Consider the following 22,744-nt stretch of genomic DNA (forward strand, 5'->3'; position numbering starts at 1 on the left):
ACATGAGACCGGCCAATCTTAAAAACTTACAAACTCAGCCACGCAACTATTTCAAATTTGGGGATTCTTTGAAGGAGGATGCAAAATCCGTCAATGAGAAAACACCAATGATGACGCAAAATCTTAAATCCATGCCTCTTTTAGGGAAAAGAGGGGGAGGTCAGAACAACAGACCTTGAAACTACAGACACATATTTGTAAAGAGACCTTCCCAAAAGCAGCCAACCAACTACAACAACTACAAATGGCTGAGCCAGAAAAAATCACAAGCCTAACGAAATTACCGGAAATAGACGTAAGTAATAAAAATATTGTTCTGAAAAACACCACTGACAACTTTGAAGCTGGAAAAAGACAATTATAATCTGATAATTGGGCAAGATTGACTACAGACAAAAGTGGCTTGTAGTTGATAAAATATTGATCAAACTTCAACTTCCCCTTTTCAAAGGTAAGTCTCATTTAATCTTCCCATCAAATCATCATTGTCAACAGAACATATGGACTTTTCGCCAGCAGATAAGACCTTTTCATTGTAATACAGTCTACTAGGACTCATTGGCATTCAGCCAAAATCACTTCTACATTTAGTTACACTTTAATTTTAGTAACAAACATCATTAAGTGTAGCTGTTTTTTCCATACTTTAATAGCAAAAATTTTAGCATTAATTTGTCCTGAATAAGGTCAAATATTGACTTAAACTAGTTGACACTAATAAAATATTGTAAACCTGTCCTGGTGTTGACATGTATTACTCTTTTAGCTTAAACTTGTATTGGTAGCTTATTCTTAGTAAGCCCTGGACTGTGACAGAGCTTTTAGTTGACACAATTTCATAGATGAAGGAAAGAAATTATCTACATTATAAATAAACAAGACCACCACATGAGGTGTTAACCTTCGTCTGTTCCAAATTCTTAAGTAAAAAGGGACATAACTCCAAAAATATTGCTTTCAGTATTATGTCCCTTGTCTAACAGCTGCACCTTGTCGTCGTAAGTAAGTATTCCAAGTTTCATGTTGATACCTTTTGAAATGTTTGAATAATAATGTGCTACATTAAAAGTTTTTGCACAACAACGATGCAGCGATCATAATAGCTTGACTTATTCTTCGAAACAGACAAGCTAAAAATCTGTGGAAAATCTGGTGACTATTCAAATTTGAAAGCAATTTTAGTGTATTTTAAGATTAGTATAATTTTTATACAAGTCATGAGTCAGTATGTATATGAAATAAACAAAATAATTGGTATATAAAACTAGTTCTAGGTCCGTTTTTTTTCCAGCTCTTAATAGTTTACATTCAATTCAATTATGAAAAAAGAAAACAATTCATTTTCATCCCTGCATGCAATTGAATGTTTTATTTTGAGATAGATTTAAATCGAGTTCCTTAATGTAGCCAATTATGTTTGATTTATTTCCAAACATATCTTGCAGTCAGTCACACCCCTTACTGTAAAATTACAATTTTTGCAAGGGCGTAAACTTTTGTGTGTTTTTTTCATATTCTGAAGACTTTTATTAAAATAAGTATTCCCAAACTAACTAAGTATCACATAAATTTAACAGAACTGAAAGTAGAACTTTGAAATTACTTGACCTTAGCAATTAGTTCAAAATGTTGATTTGGCTAAATGCTTGGATTACCAAAGCTATCCAAGTCTTCAAATACTGTACTCCTTACTCTATATCTTTAAAACTATCTAAATCCATATATAATCTTACCTATTTTTCAATTAAATACATACTAAACAAATTAAACCTGTTAGAACAATTCTCCACAACCATATTGCACACATCCAATCAAATGAATTTATAAATTCTCATTTTATCACAGATATTCTTAAGACTTTTATCTTTCCATCACAGGTTTCACCTTACCACTACACCAAATCACCTATCACATTAATCTGTATAGTTTGTTTCCGTCCCTTTATAAACACAGACATTTCCAGTGATCATTACTCCATATCATCGCCAACGTCCAAATAAATGTCATAAGCCTCTCTGTTACAGTTGCCGTCCTTTGAGAACACATACTTATGGAATGTTCCATCAACACATATAGCTTAAAAAGATAAAAAGAAAATATCACTTAAATACAGTTCAGATTAATTTAATGGCACAGATATCTTTTTGTATCTTGCAAAAGTGACAAGGGAAATAACTCTTAAGTATCCTTTAGATATCATGTAACAACAATCTGATCTTTTATACAGTAAGGTTTAAACTTAAGCATTTGATTGGTTATTCCTGATCATGTGATTAAAACTGACCAATGGTAGAACTCATTTTACTACTAGCCATAAACATCTAAACATTCAACTCTTGACAAAGTAAGTGAAATCCTGACATGGGGAAAACAATCTTCGAGCATTATTCAAACCTGCAAAAGCTGTATGGAATGGTCCTTCATTTGAATTTTAATAATACCTCCCTAGAGTTTAAACCAAGGACTGTATTAGTCATAAGTAACTAAAATTTAATTCTTTACATGCTAACTGAACACTTTTAAATCCCCAAAGAGAACATCTGTTATCTAAAAATCATTATGTTAAACGAAACGTTGTCTACATGTTTGGCTTACAGGGCTGAAAATTAGCGGTCGCCCAGTCGCCCACGGCGACTTAATTTGTAATTGGACCACCAAAAATTTCAAAATAGTCGTCCAGTCGGCGATTAAAAAAAAGGCCGTAGATTAAATTAATATCCGCTATTAAATCAACTCATGTGAAAATTCAAATGAGCAAATTGGCTCCAAAATTATTAAATTGGCTCAAGAAAATCACGACTAAAGTATGACTTTTGGAATCTCCAGTCTAAATTTAGCATTTGCTATTTTAAGAATGGAAAAGTACACATTTGGTTTTCCATTTTTCATTTCCGCTTTACCGCTTCTTATCTCAAAACACAGCGACACAGTCTGCTTCTTGTGGGTCATTGACTGGTTTATATTTTTAACTTCCCTTCTGTATTAAATATCGATATGAACAGTAACACAGTCTAATACACTGGCCCTCACCGTTTGTTTACATCAGCTGATAAATATGACACTAATTGTCGTGAACATACCTGGCAGATTGTTGAATATGCATTGGAAAATTGGGTCTAAATATTTAATATGAAACAATAAGTAGTGGCATCCCAAGATTACTCAAGATTATCGCTAATCAAATCAGAAGTTTGGGTATGAATTAGCAACAAATTATGTTCTGCAGTTGACAACTTGACCTGTTGACGGTAAGTTTGCATTCAGTAAATCTTATCGTTGTTGATAAACAGATCAAAGAAATCATTAGTTAAGAGTAATGGTTTATATTTTTGTGTGTGTTTTTTTTTCTTTTTTATATTTTTTTTTGGGGGGGGGGGGGGTGATTGCCATTTAATTCTGACCTAATTATGCCTTTACAAGAAATTTATTTGACATTTGGCTTTACAGAGAATTCCTGGGGAAAAAAGATTGACCTTGATTTGGCTTAAAATCAAATTTAAGTTTGTAACCCCTAAAGCTCTTGCAGAAGTATTCATTTATAAATGGCTTATGGCTGTGAAAAATTATAGAAAGATTCAGTTAAGAAACATACAAAATGCCGTCAGATAACTTAAACTGATTCCTGTACACTTATAATGACAGTAGTACATGTTATTTTATTCCTGAATTATCTTTTGTTTAGAATTTTCAATATTATTTTCTTCACTCTTCTTACTTTCAAATTTGTTTCTTCTGTATTATTTCAGATACATATAGTCTTCAAGCCAAATCTTTGTCATTAACCAAGCAAGCTGAAGCAGCACATTGGAATGTGTTTCTGCTGTTACTGTCATGCCACTGACTTAACCAGGCAAATGTTATAGCTACTGAGCTGGAAGCTTTTATGATTATTGACTGTAAATTATATAAGTTTGATGTGTTAATGTGATAAAAAATGTAGGTACCAAAATAAAAGTAGGCAATATAGTTTATGTTTTTCTAAATACCTCATGCCGTACAATTTTGCCTTATTTGAAAATAAAATACAGGCACACAATTTTTGCTGCTAAAAAAATGGCTAAAAAAAAATTGCCAGTGCTAGCCCCGTTTCCGTTCAGAAATTGTTGGTCCACTAATATATTTACTGGGCCACCAAAATTTTACAGTCAGTGGCCCAGGTGGCCACCAAGCTTAAATGGTTAGTTTTTATCCCTGGCTTACCTATCACAGATTGACTAGGACCAAAGGCACAGACACAAGCACATTCTGCAGGCACAGTAAAGTTAGCTAAACCCCACTGTGACTCAACATACTGGCCGAGAAAACCCATCTTCTTAAACCTGAAAGAGCAAATCATAAAATGATATACATGTATACTGTTAAAGGAACTCAACTAAGCCTAAACACATAAAAAAATTTTTTACTAGATCAGTCAAGGCACTAAAAACAAAGACCAAAAACAAAGATATTCAAAAGAAAATTTAAGAAATATTCTCAGAAATATATTGAAAATCCTTTTTTGTGTGCTATACTTAGCCCAATTTTGGGTCACTTTTCACAATTAGAATAATTATTCTGGAAAAACAAAGTGAGCAACTGATCTAAAATTTTGTACACAAGTTATTGATCTAGACCTTCATTAAATGGAACTGTAATCTCCAAAAATAAGTCACAGTTCTGTCATGTAAAAAACCCTCAGCAGAATCCCTTTGTTTGTTTGATTTGGGTTTTACGTCACACCGACACAGTATAGGTCATTTCGCGACGTTCCAGCTTCACTGGTGGAGGAAGACCTTATGTGCCCCTCTGAACATTTTTTCAGGCACGAACGGGCACCTGAGTAGAACCACCGACGTTCCGTAAGCTAGCTGGATAGCTTCCTCACATGAAAGAATCCAAAGTCCCTGTCGGGATTCGAACCCACAGCGGTGAGGGGCAAGTGGTTTGAAGTCAACGACCTTAACCACTCAACCACAGAATCCCTTTAATCTATAAATATGTTAACAAGCTATCTATAAATAAATGTATGCTACTGCTGAGTTTAATCAAGGTCTGTCTTAAAAGTTATTTTGGTCATCTAGAAACAAAAAAATTCCTATTTTTACAGCAAAGTATATGGAAGATTCCGGAATATTAATCACATCTCACTACTTGTATGATACTGCTAACAAATAAATATTTTAGAACGTTCATGTACTTACGTAGATCTTTTATTAAGTTCCGTCTCTTTTACAGCAAATATATGCACTGTACCTTTATCACTTGATGCACACAAGTAAGCTGAATCCAGGCTGAATGAAATGCTGAAAATACATGTATAACAATGTTGCTGTCAACTAAAATATGAAAGAACATTTTCAATGCATAGTAACTCCCAATTTATATTTAGACTATCATGATGCATTGTACATTCAATTCATACAGTCTTTTGTAAATACCCCACACACTGTTAAGGTCTTTCGGCAAATTTCTGTCTAAATTGATAATAACCCTGCCTCTTGGTACATTTTTCAAAGCATTTACAAATGTTAACCACCAACCTTCTGAAATCTTACTGGATAGCGTTCATACACAAAACATTTTTGCAGTTTTTGTATTTTCAATATAAAAGTGGTGAGGAGCATTATGATATGGAGTCAAACAGTATTAAACCTGGTCAGACTGTATGAATATGCAAACTACATATAGCTTGGCTCTACAAAAGAGACAAAGGAAGGTCAGGCTATAAACTTACCAGTAAAGTTTGGCTGGATCAGCTCCTCGCCTCAGTTCTAGCTGTAATGTTTTCTTGTTGATGTCAAATACTCTTATCAATGTACCCTAATAAAAACAATTCAAACCATTGAAATTAATGTCTTTTAATAAAGGAACTCTGCACGTGTTTTCAAATCCGAAACCGATTTTGAAGTTATTATAAAGTTGTTTTTGAAAACCAAATTAATGCAATCTATATTCTACAACTGCTTGCAATTTTTCCTTGTTAAGCCAGCTTCCTTGTTAAGCAAAGATGAAAATCTTGGGTGTGTTATTCCAAGATATATGAAAGAAGTAATATGGACAGTTGATACATTAATATAACGTCCATAAACTAAATAATTAATGTCAAGAAAATTACTTCTTTACCATAGGTAACATATTACCAACCATTCACTTTCTATGTGCATATTAATAATGGATTTTTTTCTTTTTCTTGCTTTGTTGTTGGATCATGTCACATTGACACTATAAAGGTAATATGGGTGACTTTCTAGCTTTACTGGTAGAGAAAGACCTCAGGTGCGCCTTTGTGCATTATTTGAGGCATCAGCAGGCACCCGAGTACAACCATCAACCTTCCTTAAGCTGTCTGGTTAGCTTACTTATATGAAATAATCCAAAGTCTGACTGGATTTAAACCCACAACGGTGAGGGGCAAGTGAGTTGAAGTGGCGATTTTTCTAGCATTATCATAACTATGAGCCTATTGACTACACTACTGCATACTTGAACTGAGCAACTATAATTCATATGACAATGCTCTTTTAGTTGAAATCTATTTTCTAAAATGAATAAAGAAATAGAATTGATCGAAGTCATTGGAAAAGATAGAAAACTTCACCACAATTCGAGTTGTTACAATATAAGATCAAAGTCATGGAAAAACTTCAAAAAATTTGAAATTTGAATGATTTAAGCATAAGGGAAACATATTGCATACTTTAACAGAGGCAGTGGCAAGTAGTGTGCCCAGCTGATTTACAGCCACACTGGCGAGTTCTGTCTTGTGAGCATTTATTGTAACAGGTGATGATGTCTGACCAGGCTGTGAATGATCCAGATTCTGAAAATAAAATATTTGTCACCTAACTAAACATTGTTCCATACTTTACATGTGATCAAGATTCTGAAAATGAAATACTTGTCACCTATATAAATATTGTTCTATACATTACATGAATAAAATAATTATCTTGTATATTCTTCTTCTAACTTCACCAACTAAGTCTGAAAACATTATCATCATGATGTGGAAAGAGTGGTGTAAGGGTAAAGCATAAGACTCCTAATCCAGAGGTTGTATGTTTGAATTCCACCAATGATTTCTTGATTAGGTTCTTTTTTAAACACATTTCGCACAGACCAGTGCAAATATTGCTTATATCATCCAAGTACATGTCTAGGTCCCCTAATAGCAGTTTGAGTTTGATAAATAGGAAAACAAAATCCAAACAAAACCCACAATCATTCAAGTGACCCTAGCTGTTTTGATAATGTACTGGTACATACACTTTTTCCACATAGAAGTAGGTCTTTGTAGCAAAGCTTAAAACCAAATTGGTGTAGAAATATTTGATTACAATAGTTGAAACATAATGATGATCTGAAATTATGATCTATGTTTAAACCAATGAAAACAGAGATTTGTACATAGTATTGTTGCAGATGTACATTTGTGCGAAAAGCAACCCGGTCAATGCAATGTTTGTATAGAAACTAAGTTAACATATAGTAAACAGCTTGAAACAATGAGCCCTTAGTACAAAAGTTAAATGTATTCTTTGACAAAACTACACTGCACGACATGTCATTTGTGTAAACAGATGCTGTAAAATTTATAATTTCATAAATCTTATAGCCCTATCAATTAACACATCAGTAATGCTTACCACAATCTGAACACTCCCACAGATGTGACCTGGGAAAACAAGATTGGCCCCAACAGGACTCACTTCACATAGACCTGAAAATATCATCAACTAACTTTAACAAGGGCAATTTATGATTTTTCTGTCTAAAATATGTACTTTATACAGGTAAATAACAAGGAACATCGCAATGCGATGCAACCAGGTTTTCAGCAAAATATTTCACAGAAGCTTTGTCATGAAGGGGCATTTGTTTTTAATTGAACTTTTAGGAGGAATTATGGCTTTTTTAATATTCCTCAAACAAAAATGATTGAGAAATTTTATGTTGTCTATTCGCCTTTTTTCCCCAAATGTTTTAGAAAGGTAAACAGTACTTTATTTTTGCTTAATTTTTGCATTTTTGCGTCTTTTGTCATTTTCTTTTGTCAACAATATTGGCGTGTGGTGTTTTGTGCGATATCAAGAAAAGTATCTTCACAATTTTAAAAAAATACTTGAATGATGTCTTGGAAGAAACATGGGAATTTAGTGAGCGCCAGGGCACTTGATGACAAAGCTTCTGTGAAAGTTTGGTCAAAATCCATTGAGAAATGTAGGAGAAGTTGCGCACTGTAGAAATTGTTCACTATATATTCTGTATAAGGAAAAAATATACAAAGGGCCATAATTCGGTCAAATATTATCCAATCACAAAACCCCGACAATATGTGCCAGGCACTTGAAAACAAAGCTTCTAAGAAAGTTTGGTCAAAATCCGTTGAGAAATGTAGGAGGAGTTGAGCACAGAAGAAATTGTTCTCTATATATATTCTGTATAAGGAAAAAATATACAAAGGGCCATAATTCGGTCAAATATTATCCAATCACAAAACCCCGACAATATGTGCCAGGCACTTGAAAACAAAGCTTCTAAGAAAGTTTGGTCAAAATCCGTTGAGAAATGTAGGAGGAGTTGAGCACAGAAGAAATTGTTCTCTATATATTCTGTATAAGGAAAAAATATACAAAGGGCCATAATTCGGTCAAATATTTTCCAATCACAAAACCCCGACAATATGTGCCAGGCACTTGATAACAAAGCTTCTAAGAAAGTTTGGTCAAAATCCGTTGAGAAATGTAGGAGGAGTTGCGCACAGAAGAAATTGTTCACTTTATATTCTATATAAGGAAAAAAAACAAAGGCCATAATTAGGTCAAATATATACCAATTGCAAAAACCCTGGCAATATGTGTCAGGGCACTTGATGACAAAGCTTCTGAGAAAGTTTGGTCAAAATCCGTTGAGAAATGTAGGAGGAGTTGCGCACAGAAGAAATGTTCACTATATATTTTATATAAGGAAAAAAACAAAGGGCCATAATTAGGTCAAATATTATCTAATCGCAAAACCCCGACAATATGCGCCAGGGCACTTGATGACAAAGCTTCTGTGAAAGTTTGGTCAAAATCCGTTGAGAAATGTAGGAGGAGTTGCGCACAGAAACTATATATTCTATATAAGGAAAAAAAAACAAAGGGCCATAATTAGGTCAAATATATACCAATTGCAAAACCCTGGCAATATGTGTCAGGGCACTTGATGACAAAGCTTCTGAGAAAGTTTGGTCAAAATCCGTTGTAAAATGTAGGAGGAGTTGCGCTCAGAAGAAATTGTTCACTATATATTCTATATAAGGAAAAAAAAACAAAGGGCCATAATTAGGTCAAATATTATCTAATCGCAAAACCCCGACAATATGCGCCAGGGCACTTGATGACAAAGCTTCTGTGAAAGTTTGGTCAAAATCCGTTGAGAAATGTAGGAGGAGTTGCGCACAGAAGAAATTGTTTACGCCCGCCCGCCCGTCCGCCCGCCCGCCGACATACCTCAATCTAATAACCAGTTTTTTCCTTCGGAAAACCTGGTTAAAAATGTAAAGCTATTTTTTTGTTGGGTTTTACATTTATCTATAGCACAAACACAGTATAGGTCATATGGAGACTTTCCAGCTTGTGGATGAAGACCTCAGGTGCCCTTCTGTGCATTATTGCTGACATTAATGGGCAAACCCACAGCAGTGAGGGACAAGGGATTTGTAGTCAGTAATGTTAACCACTGAGCCACAGACTCCCCTAAATTTAATGCAAATTCTGAGAAAAAAAAATCTGGCACACATCTACTACAGTTTGAACTTTCAACAAGAAGAAAAACTTAGTGCCGTAAAAAGTTACCTCTAGGATTATCTCTGGTGTCAAAAGACAGAAGTTTCTGCGGATTGTTGGGGAATGAGAACACATGGACCTGATTGCGTAGCACCACTATCAACCTAGAACAATTACAATACATGTAGATTATCATGATTAAAACAGTTGAAAGAAATTATATTACTGAAAAAATACCTAAATTGAATGTTTCATGACAAAAAATAAAAATTTGTTCAATTCAAATCAAAAACAGACACATATGATAATGTCTTATAGCTTTATCAGCTATCATTATTATCAAAGAATTTATTGCCAAGCCTATTACTCAGAATCTATTTTTTTTAAGACTCTGCATTTTTCTTACCAAACAACATAAGGAATTTGCTCCTAAAAAGTGACATTTTACTAGTGAAAAAATCTGCCACTAAGACAAAATGGCAGTCAACAAAAATTAAATGTTAAGATAGACTAAAGTAAATATTTACTGGTTACAAAAATTGCAATTTACAACAATGGTTATTATTATATAAGAATACAGTCTATACTGTGTAAGTGGATATTTCCGCATGTCAAAAAGTTAGCAAATTTCAAATTCCAGACATTTCGTGTAAGGAAATATTAGAATAGAAAATTGTGCAAGGGCAGAATTTAATGACAGTTTGGTTGATATTGATGCTAGCGGAAATTTTAGTGATTTTCGTCTATTCGCGAAATTCCCCAATATTTCTGCATCGCTAACTTAACCACTAAAACAGTATTATAAAAGTAAGTTACATTATTACCTGTCTTTCTTCATTCTCACAGCATGAACTGGTTGAGCAAATGTTATATCTATTATAGGTTCACCACGATTATCATCCCATATGGTTACTGAAATACATTCACATCAACATATCTAACACAGTTCTATTCGTTCAATTTCCAATTTAATGACATGTCTCTAAATCAATAGTTTTTGTCAAGTCTGATAATTTGTCAAAGGACACTTACATGTAATCTTGGTTCCAACAACATTCTGTAAGCTACAGCCTTCAAGTTATAATTACAAACAATATATCTCTAAACAATGTGCTTCAATTTGCTATAATGAAGTATGACTTCACTAAACAAGAGCCATGTCAACATGGCCATCCCCCGCCGAATGTGTTTGCTCATTGGAGAAATGTATATGTAGTAGAGCAGAATAATTCCATTTTAAGAGGTCTTTTGATAATGAAAACTGATGGCTATAGTGATTACAGATTTGAAACCTATGTGAATACTGATGGCTGAAAATAACAAAGGGCAATAACTGAAAAATAATGCAGGGTAGGTTATCATTCTTGTGTGCTGCATCCCTCCTCAGTAAAATCTATCCACCTATGAAGTTTCAAGTTGATACCTCAAATACTTTTTGAGAAAAAAATTGAATTGAAAAATTAAGTATGAAAAATAACAAAGGGCAATAACTCAAAAATTATAAAAGGTAGAGTTATCATTCTTGTGCACTGCACACCTCCTGAATTAGATCTATGCACCTATGAAGTTTCATAATGATATCTCAAAGGCCTTTTGAGTTATGCTCTGGACAAAAATTAATTTTGAAAAATAACTAGGGATGGCAACCAGTAATCGGGTAACTGAGTACTTGATCGAACGTCCGAATATCGATTAACAAAATTGATATTCGATAACTCGGAAAAATATATATTTTCTATTTTTTGCGATTTAGAAAGATTGGTATATCCAATTAGTTCAGAAATTCGGAGATTAGCATGTATCTTCATAAATACCCGTTAAATGCAATCAAAACATCCTTGCAGAGGTGCGAAAACGAAGGCGATCAACAGTTTGACACGCGCACCTGTGTCGCTTATGTCATCAAGCCTCTTATGATATTAATTACCTTTAATTGCCGAAGTAACTGTTTTGAAAACAACAAAGGGCCGATTGCTATCATGAATGTAAGAATAAAGGTAACTAGAATTTAGACCATGTTAAACTTTTGTTGCCGCCGATCAGTCTATATTATTTTAAAAAGAAAAAAGATATATGAACTGTTATACATGTTTAAAACTTGATATTGCATTAATCAAAATGTTGTAAAATATTATGTTGTTGATTTAATTATAATTAATTTGTCTCCCGTGCAGTCCTATTTACTATCTACAGAATTCTATGAATTTAAATAGAAAACGAAAGTAGCACGCGGACGGTGTTGATATTGTGTGATAAACTTTGAAGATCACTGGCAATCATCCGAGTAACCGAGTACTCAATCGGAAAAATGACCGAGTACTCGAGTATTGATTTTGGTATTCGTTGCCATCCCTAAAAATAGCAAAGGGCAATAACTCAAAAATTATGCAGGGTAGAGTTATCATTCTTGTGCACTGCACTCCTCCTCAATGAGATCCATCCACCTATGAAGTTTCCAGTTGATACCTCAAATACTTTTTGAGATAAGCTCTGGATAAAATAGCATGAAAAAGAACAAAGGGCAATAACTCAAAAATTGTATAGGGAAGAGTTATCATTCTTGCGCACAACATTTCTCCTCAATAAGATCTATCCACCTATGACATTTCATGTTGATATCTCAAACACTTTTTGAGTTATGTCTCACTCAGGTGAAAAATTAAGTAAGAAAAATAACAAAGGGCAATAACTCAAAAATTATGAAAGGTTGAGTTATCATTCTTGTGCACTGCACACCTCCTGAGTGAGATCTATGCACCTATGAAGTTTCATGTTGATATCTCATAGGCTTTTGGAGTTATGCTCTGGACAAAAATCAATTTTGAAAAATAACAAAGGGCAATAACTCAAAAATTATGCAGGGTAGAGTTATCATTCTTGTGCACTGCACTCCTCCTCAATGAGGTCTATCCACCTATGAAGTTTAAGTTGATAACTCAAATACTTTTAGAGATATGCTCAGGACAAAAATGTCGGACGGAAGGACGGAAGGTCGGACGGACGGACGGAGACTATTTCTATATCCCCCGCCGAAAAGATTTCGGCGGGGGATAATAACCTTGACTATCACTTCTCCGCATAAATCAATTAATTACCAGCAGGGGATAAATGATATTTGGCATACTACATGTATTATTATTCACCATAACAGGAATAATAGTCACAAAATGCATCTCCTTTACAACTATGCTCTTAACTCACATTTTTTCCTTAATACTCTTTACTGGTGTCAAAGGGGAGTCCTAGCTACCACTAGAAAATGTAAAGTATTACTACCGTAGTTGCAATTGTTATTTCTGTTATGAAAAATAGCATTTCTTTATAAAAAACTTACCTGCTTTCTCATCATATCTTGGATTTTTCCCACCTCCAACCAATGCAATAATATTGGTTCTAAACAACATTTCAGCGCTGGCCACACTTCCCACAGCATCTGTATCTAATTAATGAAACAATGCATATAAATAGTATATAAAATATGACTGTCAGGACATTCAATATAAAGGAATTACTTCCCCTTCAAAAAATAAAGGTGTCTTTCTTAAAACCTTAATTTAACCAAGGAAATAAAAGATAAAGAAATAAGGTGCTGGTATCTTTATTGGACAGCAAGATAAAGAGATAAAAACAGACAAGAGATTGGAGTTTCAAACAACATCAAACTAATAGTTACAATTCAACACTAAAAATCTCTATGTTTTAGGATAACTGTTTACATACCAAAATGCACGATTTTCACAAATCAAATGACTAACATTCATGACCAAACTTGTGTTTAGTTTTAAACATTATATCTAAAATGCATATACCTTGATTGTGATTAAGCTGATTTGCAATGCTATTGAGACCACTTCCTAGAACGAACTATTACCTGTACTAGTGTATTATAGGTAACATAGTAGTGAAACCAGAAGGACTTGAACCTCTAATGCATTGGTTGAACACAGACACTATGACCACTGTACAAATGCTTGTCAAATCTATATTTGGTAGCATATTTACATGAATATCACGTTAAACAAATCTAGCCTATATACTGTTTGAGTTATAGTCAAACCTTCCAAATTTTTTGGCAACTTACATAATTTTTGTGCCAGTGGATCTACATTATACACTCTAAGACCGGATTCTGAAGCACATGTGAAACATCCTGAAAACATACAATCATACAATACAAGTCAAAAATACAGCTTCCTTTATATTCTCAGTAAATATTCTTAGTTTAAATGGTACCAAGTCTGTGTTTAGTAGCATTATAGACTATTCCAACATATCTTTCAGGCACTTTTAACATTCATATAATACCCTAAAATTTGATAATAACCCTGTCTCAATAATAAACCTACCCAGCAAATGCAATATGAGAGGAATGACTTGGTTTCGTTTCTTCCGAAACCAGCCACTTTTACAGGATTGGTTTCATTTTTACGACGTTCTTAATATGAAATTATTTGACAAATTATGCACTTTATACCAAGGTGAAGGAGTACCCGATACTATTTTCAAAGAGTATTGGTACACACAGAGTTAAATTTTGATGCATATTTCATAATTTTCAATACACAAATATGCGTCTTGTCCGAAGCTCTGAGTATCACAATCTTTTTATTAGCTTCAGTGGTTGATTCAATCAATCTGAAACCTATCAAATGATACAAGTATAATGGTCTTTAGATTGTGCAAATACACCAACTATTTATCAGTCAATAAATAAAGGTGTGAAGAGCAATGGTAATTATGATATAAGATAGGACACAAGGACAACCAAGCAAGTTTTTGCAGCTGAATCAGACTCTACAGAATTTTAAACTAGGGATGGCAACGGATACCAAAATCAATACTCGAGTACTCGGTCATTTTTACGATCGAGTACTCGGTTACTCGGACGATTTCAAATATACCTCAAAGTTTATCACACAATATCAACACCGTCCGCATGCTACTTACATTCATAGAATTCGTAACTAAAGATAGGATTGCAAAGGAGACAAATTAATTAAAACAAGATATGTTTGTAAAACATGTATGCCCCCTATCAGCAGCCAATTAGTCATGTGATAAGGTTATTATGCATGACTTCTGACCCAGTGATCAAACAATTAATAAGGGTTATAAAGTATCTACTGGTCATGACTTTGACCCCTTGACCCAAAACTCAATAGGGGTCATCTGCTGGTCACGACCAATCATCATACAAAGTTTGAAGTTCCTAGGCCTAGGCGTTTTTAGTAAATTGATCAGAAACCGTTTTTACCTACAAGGTCAATGTGACCTTGACCTTTGACCCCAAAATCAATAGGGGTCATCTGCTGGTCATGACCAATCACCATGCCTAGGTTGAAGTTCCTAGGCCTTAGGGTTCTCTTATTATTGATCGGAAACCGTTTTAACATACAAGGTCAATGTGACCTTGACCTTTGACCCCAAAATCAATAGGGGTCATCTGCTGGTCATGACCAATCACCATGCCAAGTTTGAAGTTCCTAGGCCGAAGCGTTCTTTAGTTATTGATCAGAAACCGTTTTTACTAACAAGGTCATTGTGACCTTGACCTTTGACCCCTTAATCCCAAAATCAATAGGAGAAATCTGCTGGTCATGACAAATCACCATACCAAGTTTGAAGTTCCTAGGCCTAAGTGTTCTTGAGTTATTGATCAGAAACCGTTTTTACTTACAAGGTCAATGTGACCTTGACCTTTGACCCCTTCACCTAAAACTCAATAGGGGTCATCTGCTGGTCATGACCAATCATCACACAAAGGTTGAAGTTCCTAGGCCTAAGCGTTTTTAGTAAATTTATCGGAAACCGTTTTTACCTACAAGGTCAATGTGACCTTGACCTTTGACCCCTTGACCCCAAAATCAATAGGTCATCTGCTGGTCATGACCAATCACCATACCAAGTTTGAAGTTCCTAGGCATAAGGGTTCTTAAGTTATTGATCGGAAAGCATTTTTACCTACAAGGTCAATGTGACCTTGCCATTTAACCCCTTAACCCCAAAATCAATAGGGGTCATCTGCTGGTAATGACCAATCACCATACCAAGTTTGAAGTTCCTAGGCCTAAGGGTTCTTTAGTTATTGATCGGAAACCGTTTTTACCTAAGAGGTCAATGTGACCTTGACCTTTGACCCCTTGACCCCAAAATCAATAGGGGTCATCTACTGATCATGACCAATCACCATCTCAAGTTTGAAGTCCCTAGGCTTAAGGGTTCTTTCATTATTGATTGGAAACCGTTTTTACCTACAAGGTCAATGTGACCTTGACCTTTGACCCCTTAACCCCAAAATGAATAGGGGTCATCTGATTGGTCATATCCAATCACCATACCAAGTTTGAAGTTCCTAGGCCTTAAGGTTCTTTAGTTATTGATTGGAAACCGTTTTTACCTACAAGGTCAATGTGACCTTGACCTTTGACCCCAAAATCAATAGGGGTCATCTACTGATCATGACCAATCACCATACCAAGTTTGAAGTTCCTAGGCCTTAAGGTTCTTTAGTTATTGATCGGAAACCGTTTTTGCTTAAAAGGTCATTGTGACCTTGACCTTTGACCCCTTGACCCCAAAATCAATAGGGGTCATCTACTGATCATGACCAATCACCATACCAAGTTTGAAGTTCCTACGCCTTAAGGTTCTTTAGTCATTGATCGGAAACCGTTTTTGCTTTCAAGGTCAATGTGACCTTGAACTTTGACCCCTTGACCCCAAAATCAATAGGGGTCATCTACTGGTCATGACCAATCACCATACCAATTTGAAGTTCCTAGGCCTTACGGTTCTTTAGTTATTGATAGGAAACCGTTTTTGCTTTCAAGGTCAATGTGACCTTGACCTTTGACCCCTTGACCCCAAAATCAATAGGGGTCATCTACTGATCATGACCAATCACCATACCAAGTTTGAAGTTCCTAGGCCTTAAGGTTCTTTAGTTATTGATCGGAAACCGTTTTTGCTTACAAGGTCAATGTGACCTTGACCTTTGACCCCTTGACCCCAAAATCAATAGGGGTCATCTACTGATCATGACCAATCACCATACCAAGTTTGAAGTTCCTAGGCCTTAAGGTTCTTTAGTCATTGATCGGAAACCGTTTTTGCTTTCAAGGTCAATGTGACCTTGAACTTTGACCCCTTGACCCCAAAATCAATAGGGGTCATCTACTGGTCATGACCAATCACCATACAAAGTTTGAAGTTCCTAGGCCTTAAGGTTCTTTAGTTATTGATGGGAAACCGTTTTTGCTTTCAAGGTCAATGTGACCTTGACCTTTGACCCCTTGACCCCAAAATCAATAGGGGTCATCTACTGGTCATGACCAATCACCATACCAAGTTTGAAGTTCCTAGGCCTAAGGGTTCTTTAGTTATCACTCGGAAACCATTTGGTCTACGGACCGACGGACCGACAAGTGCAAAGCAATATACCCCCTTTTCTTCGAAATGGGGGCATAATTAAATCAACGACATTATATTTTAGAACATTTTAATTAATGCAATATCAAGTTTAAAACATGTTTAACAGTTGAAACATCTTTTTCTTCTTGTAATAAAATAGACTGATCAGCGGCAACAAAAATTTAACCGGGTCTAAGGACTACCTTAATTATTTTATCATGATAGCAATACGGCCCTTTGTTGTTTTCAAAAATGTTACCTTAAAACAAGATTCGGGCACAAATATGCAATTGTGTTACACAATTAAAGGTTACTTAATAGCATAAGAGGCCGGATGACGTAAGCGTCACATGTGCGCGTGTCAAACTGTTGATCGCCGTATAATTTTCGCACCTCTGCAAGGAAGTTGTGATTGCATTTAACAGGTATTCATGAAGGTATAACATCTCCGAATTTCTGAACTAATTGGATACACCAAACTGTCTAAATAGCAAATAGAATAGAAATTATACATTTTTTCCGAGTAATCGAATATCAATTTTGTTAACCGATATTCGGACGTTCGATCGAGTACTCGGTTAACCGGTTACTCGTTGCCATCCCTATTTTAAACTGATTACTTATTTTACATAATTTCTAAGACCATACATATATATACTCTACCTTGATCTTGGTTAAATCTCAAACTTAGAACTCCATTTCTGGTCATCCTGGAATCTTTTGTACTCCCATAAAATAACAATATCTGAAGAAAACAAAACAGAAATGTTAAATTATTAATAACCTTAATTTTTGCAGTCTCTATTTTTAAATTACAAATGTTAAACATTATATTTTCTTTTCCTTTTACATGTTTAACCTGCATGTTATTTGCCAGTTTATGACCTGAAGTTTCTTGGCATCTTGCTCAAAATAAACAATGAAAGCATCAATTACATGAACCAATAAACAAATACCAGCTTTCCTTATTTTATTCTTTTCTTTCATTTGTGATTAAATTCAATTTTCAATGGTTGGAATTTGATTTCATATTTCCCCCCTTACCTAATTTATTGGGCTATATTTTTCGAAGCCCGGATGCTTCACTCCCCAAGACGTTTCACTATTGAGACGTTTCACTTCCAAGACGGTTCACACCTAGACGTTTCACTCCCACTTTGTCAATTGTGTGGATGTTTCACTCACATTTTCTTAGAGATGTTAACTAGGAAAGTTAACAAATTTTAATTTAATTATTAAACAGTGTAAAAGGGAAATTCAATTTAATGTTTCATTTTGTTGATTTCAATGGCATTGTTAATAAGAATTATTAGAATGTTTAGAGGTTTAAATGAAAGACAAATTTCTTAAATAAAACTTTTATTTTAAGAGTAACAACATGAGAAAATTCTATTTATAATAAATTAAAAAAGATAATAGAATAACAGAAAGAACAAGAAAGACATATAAGTAAAAAAAAATTGAGTATCAGTTTAGATATTGAAATCACTACCAGTAAAGTAATTAATATTTTTCAAATAATAAAAAATATCAATATAGTAAATATATTTTATATATATTGATTATTTTTTGTAAGTCTGAAACAATGAAATGCCAAAATTGTATATAAAATAAATTATTATATAGATATATACTTCAATTCAATAATCTAACCTTCAAGGTCAAGGTCATTAGAGAGCCAAAATCAATCTGAGTTTGATAAACATGAAGGTCTTGTCCTTAAGAATGTTCTGTTATAATATGAAGTCAATCCATTTAATAATGGCAAAGTTGCAGCCAGTTACAGCCAAAAAAAATGAAAATTTCAATAATTTCACCTTCAAAGTCAAGGTCATTTATGAGTGAAGGTCAAGTCTGTCTGGTTATTTTTAAGGGTTATCCTTGAAGATTATTATGTTCAAGTTTGAAGACAATCCAATCAAAAATAACAAAGTTACAGCCAATAATAGCCAAAAAAATGAAAATTTCAATAATTTGACCTTCAAAGTCAAGGTCATTTATGAGTGAAGGTCAAGGTCTGTCTGAGTTATTTTAAGGGATATCCTTGAAGATTATTATGTTCAAGTTTGAAGACAATCCATTCAAAAATAACAAAGTTACAGCCAATAATAGCAAGAACAAGCAAAATTTGGACATTTGACCTTGAAGGTCAAGGTCATTTATGGATGAAGGTCAAGATTAGTGTGGTCTACTGAAAGGTCTTGTCCCAAGGGTTGTTGTGGCCAAGTATGAAGACAATACACCAAGACCTAAAAAAATTATGATCCAGGTACAAGTTTGCGGACGGCAACGGCACGGCAACGCCGCCGCGACTATAACAATACCTCTATTTTTTTTTCAAAAAAAGTCGAGCTAAAAAACTCATGAAAACGAGCATATTTTATTACCAAAATTACAAAACAGATTTGTAAATTAGTTAACATTTGTTAATAATATAACCTGAAAACCTATACTTAATACAGCTTTTATTGAATAAAAACACATTATACTTTAACCAGCATTACATTTTTTTTCAGGAATCTTCTTTAAATCATTCCTGAGAAAGACAACCTGATTGCCGTTTTGAAGGTGACTTTGTGTTTTCGTCAAATAAATATGTACATTTAACACACTATGTTTTCATATTCTGTAAACATGTCTCAGACATTGGTCGTATAACAATAGGAGGAAGCTGGTAAAATAAAATTTAGCTACTTTTAATGAGATAACCGCTGTTGCTTCAGTGCTTCATTCACAAATTCGGCCTTACCTCGTAAAGATGGCATCAATTACGTCTTATCAGATAAATTAAGTGTAATATGACAAGAATAGATCGGAAAATGTCTCAGGTACACCGAATAAAAAAAAACATAATTGAAAGATTGTACTGTTAATTGAAAATCTGCACTGGGGGGGGGGGGGCATAACTTCATATTACTTATATGAAGAAACATTATTATTATCCTTACCAACGTCCCCCGCCTCGGGAAGTTTTATATGAAGCATAAAATTGTGCTATTTCAAAAGATTGAAGTATATGATCAATGCTAGATCTGCAAATGCAACAATAAATTTGTTAAAAAAATAAAATGAAACACGGAATTTAAAAATCTATCATGTTAAGCTTTGACCTCTTAATGTGACCTTGACCTTGGAGGTAGGGATGCAGGTGTTGTGCATGACATAACGTCTTATTATTGAGACTATTTGTGGCAAGTATTTTCAAAATCCCTTGAACTATGAAGAAGTTATAGATTGGACACAAAATATACCCTATAACAGACTATGTAAATCTTTGACCTCTAAGTGTGACCTTGACCTTGGAGGTAGGGACACAGATGTTACGCATGACATATCATCTAATCATTGTGACTATTTGTGCCAAGTATTTTCAAATTCCTTAATCTATGAAGAAGTAATGGACGGGACACAAAATATACCAAATAACAGACTCTGTTAACCTTTGACCTCTAAGTGTGACCTTGACCTTGGAGGTAGGGGTGCAGGTGTTGTACTTGACATATCGTCTTATTATTGTGACTATTTGTGCCAAGTTATTTTAAAATCCCTTGAACTATGAAGAAGTTCTAGATCCGACACAAAATATACCCTAAAACTGACTATGTTAATTTTTTACCCCTAAGTGTGACCTTGACCTTGGAGGTAGGAATGCAGGTGTTGCGCATGACACATCCTCTTATTATAATGACTATTTGTGCCAAGTATTTTCAAAATCCTTTGATCTATGAAAAAGTTATGGACCGGACACAAAAAGTACCCTGTAACAGACTATGAAGGTATTTGACCTCCAAGTGTGACCTTGACCTTGGAGGTAGGTGACTGGTTTTGGCGCATGACACATTGGCTGATTATTGTGAACAATTATGGCAAGTATTTACAAAATTCCTTCATAGATAAGAAAGTTATGGACCGGACACGACATATACCCTCAAATAGACAATGTTGACCGTGAATGAGCAAGTGCGACCTTGACCCTAGAGGTAGGGGTCTGGTTGTTGCGCATGACACATCGTCTATTTATAACAAACATTTGTGCCAACTTATTTCAAATTTCTTTGATAAATGACAAAGTTATGGACCGGACACGAAATATACCCTGTAACAGACTATGTTAATATTTGACCTCAAAGTGTGACCTTGACCTTGAAGGTAGGTGACTGGTTTTGGCGCATGACACATCGTCTGATTATAGTTAACAATTATGGCAAGTATTTACAAAATCCCTTCTTAGATAAGAAAGTTATGGGCCGGACACGACATATACCCTCAAATAGTCTTTATTAGACAATGTTGACCTTGAATGAGCAAGTGCGACCTTGACCCTGGAGGTAGGGGTCTGGTTGTGCGAATGACACATCGTCTTATTATAATAAACATTTGTGCCAAGTAAAAAGCAAATTATTTCAAGTTCCTTTCATAAATGACAAAGTTATGGACCGGACACGAAAGTGTGACGGACAGACAGACGGACGAAGCCTATTTCTATATCCCCCTTTTTTCTTCGAAAAGGCGGGGGACAAAAAGTTAATATAATTGAACTAGGACTAGTCAATCTAAGAAAATTATTGTTATAATCATACTGTGGCGAATCGTTATTTAACTGTGGCGAATCGTTATTTGACTGTGGCGAATCGTTAAGTGGCTAATCGTTATTGTGGCGAATTGTTACTAATTCCCTGGTGTCAACCATCTAAATAGTGAAACCTCTGTCTAGTTTCCCTTCAATTGTTCAAAAATACACCAGTTATTTTGAAAATTGAAATAAAATATTAAGCTAGAACAAAGATAATGAGGTTTCATATATCATTACAAAAAAGGTCGAATTTTGACTAATTGAGTGTCCGAGGCCAAATCATTACAAATTTATCTGATTTTTGAAATTATCAGATTATTCGTTTTCATCGCACGTGACTGTTCGGTGTTCCAGTACGATGTTTGAAAATTGCTACGTTAATATTATTTTAAATATCGAGATACTGTCTGTCGTGATTGACTATAACTTAAAAGTAAATATATGTTATAAAAATAACAAAATTACCAAAACGGGTTTTCTTTTGCGTTTTCGTTTTGCTGATTTTGTGTTGTTGTTGTTGTTCGTGATATATTTAGCGAACTTAAGTCAAATGTGGCGTAATGACGTATAATTGAACACAAAGGACATTTAAGAAGACTAAAGTTTTTTATACTACAGAGTTTTACCATTTACATAGCTCAGTCTTAGATGTATTTAAAACAACTATTTAAATGACATACCATTAAATATTCATCAAACTTTACGTAGGGGTCGTAATAAATAGAAAGGGAAATTAGCTAAAATAAATAAGATTTTAATTTGTTATCCATTTTTCCAAACGAAGATTGCACTTTTATAATGATACCAGCTGGCAGATCTAAACTAGTTTTCATATTTGGTAATATTATAAACTGGGGAAGGTAAAGTGACTGTAACGATTGGATGACTTTATCATTTTGTACTCCAATTAGCGTACTTAGAAGTGACACCTTCGACTGCCATTTTGTACACATTAACAGTAGTCATACCAATGCATTGTACTGTACATATGTTATGACATTTAGTGTTAGTT

General features: G+C 34.4%; 1 protein-coding gene and 1 long non-coding RNA gene across 3 annotated transcripts; one reads left to right on the forward strand and one right to left on the reverse strand.

The window, feature by feature from the left end:
* Positions 1-878: 878 nt before the first annotated feature.
* LOC132720459 (WD repeat domain phosphoinositide-interacting protein 4-like) lies at positions 879-22,252 on the reverse strand. 2 transcript variants are annotated; one of them, XM_060704601.1, is made up of 12 exons: positions 22,198-22,252; positions 17,823-17,904; positions 13,831-13,899; positions 13,084-13,188; positions 10,574-10,661; positions 9,819-9,913; positions 7,626-7,699; positions 6,677-6,799; positions 5,714-5,799; positions 5,181-5,282; positions 4,201-4,319; positions 879-2,076 (listed from the first exon to the last, which is right to left on the reverse strand). In XM_060704601.1, the coding sequence occupies exons 2-12, from the start codon at positions 17,866-17,868 to the stop codon at positions 1,970-1,972; spliced, it is 1,014 nt and encodes a 337-aa protein (XP_060560584.1). In that variant the 5' UTR covers positions 17,869-17,904; positions 22,198-22,252; the 3' UTR covers positions 879-1,969. The 2 variants fall into 2 exon arrangements, with proteins under 2 accessions (XP_060560584.1, XP_060560585.1); XM_060704602.1 differs by lacking the exon at positions 22,198-22,252 and adding an exon at positions 18,204-18,335.
* Positions 2,597-3,966, forward strand: LOC132720460 (uncharacterized). The gene is made up of 2 exons (XR_009624354.1): positions 2,597-3,248; positions 3,747-3,966. It is a non-coding gene; the product is annotated as an uncharacterized LOC132720460 (long non-coding RNA).
* Positions 22,253-22,744: the final 492 nt, after the last annotated feature.

Source organism: Ruditapes philippinarum, unplaced genomic scaffold (genome assembly GCF_026571515.1).
Source record: "Ruditapes philippinarum isolate M1 unplaced genomic scaffold, ASM2657151v2 ctg144_1_1_1_1, whole genome shotgun sequence".
In the NCBI taxonomy this organism is placed as follows: domain Eukaryota; kingdom Metazoa; phylum Mollusca; class Bivalvia; order Venerida; family Veneridae; genus Ruditapes; species Ruditapes philippinarum.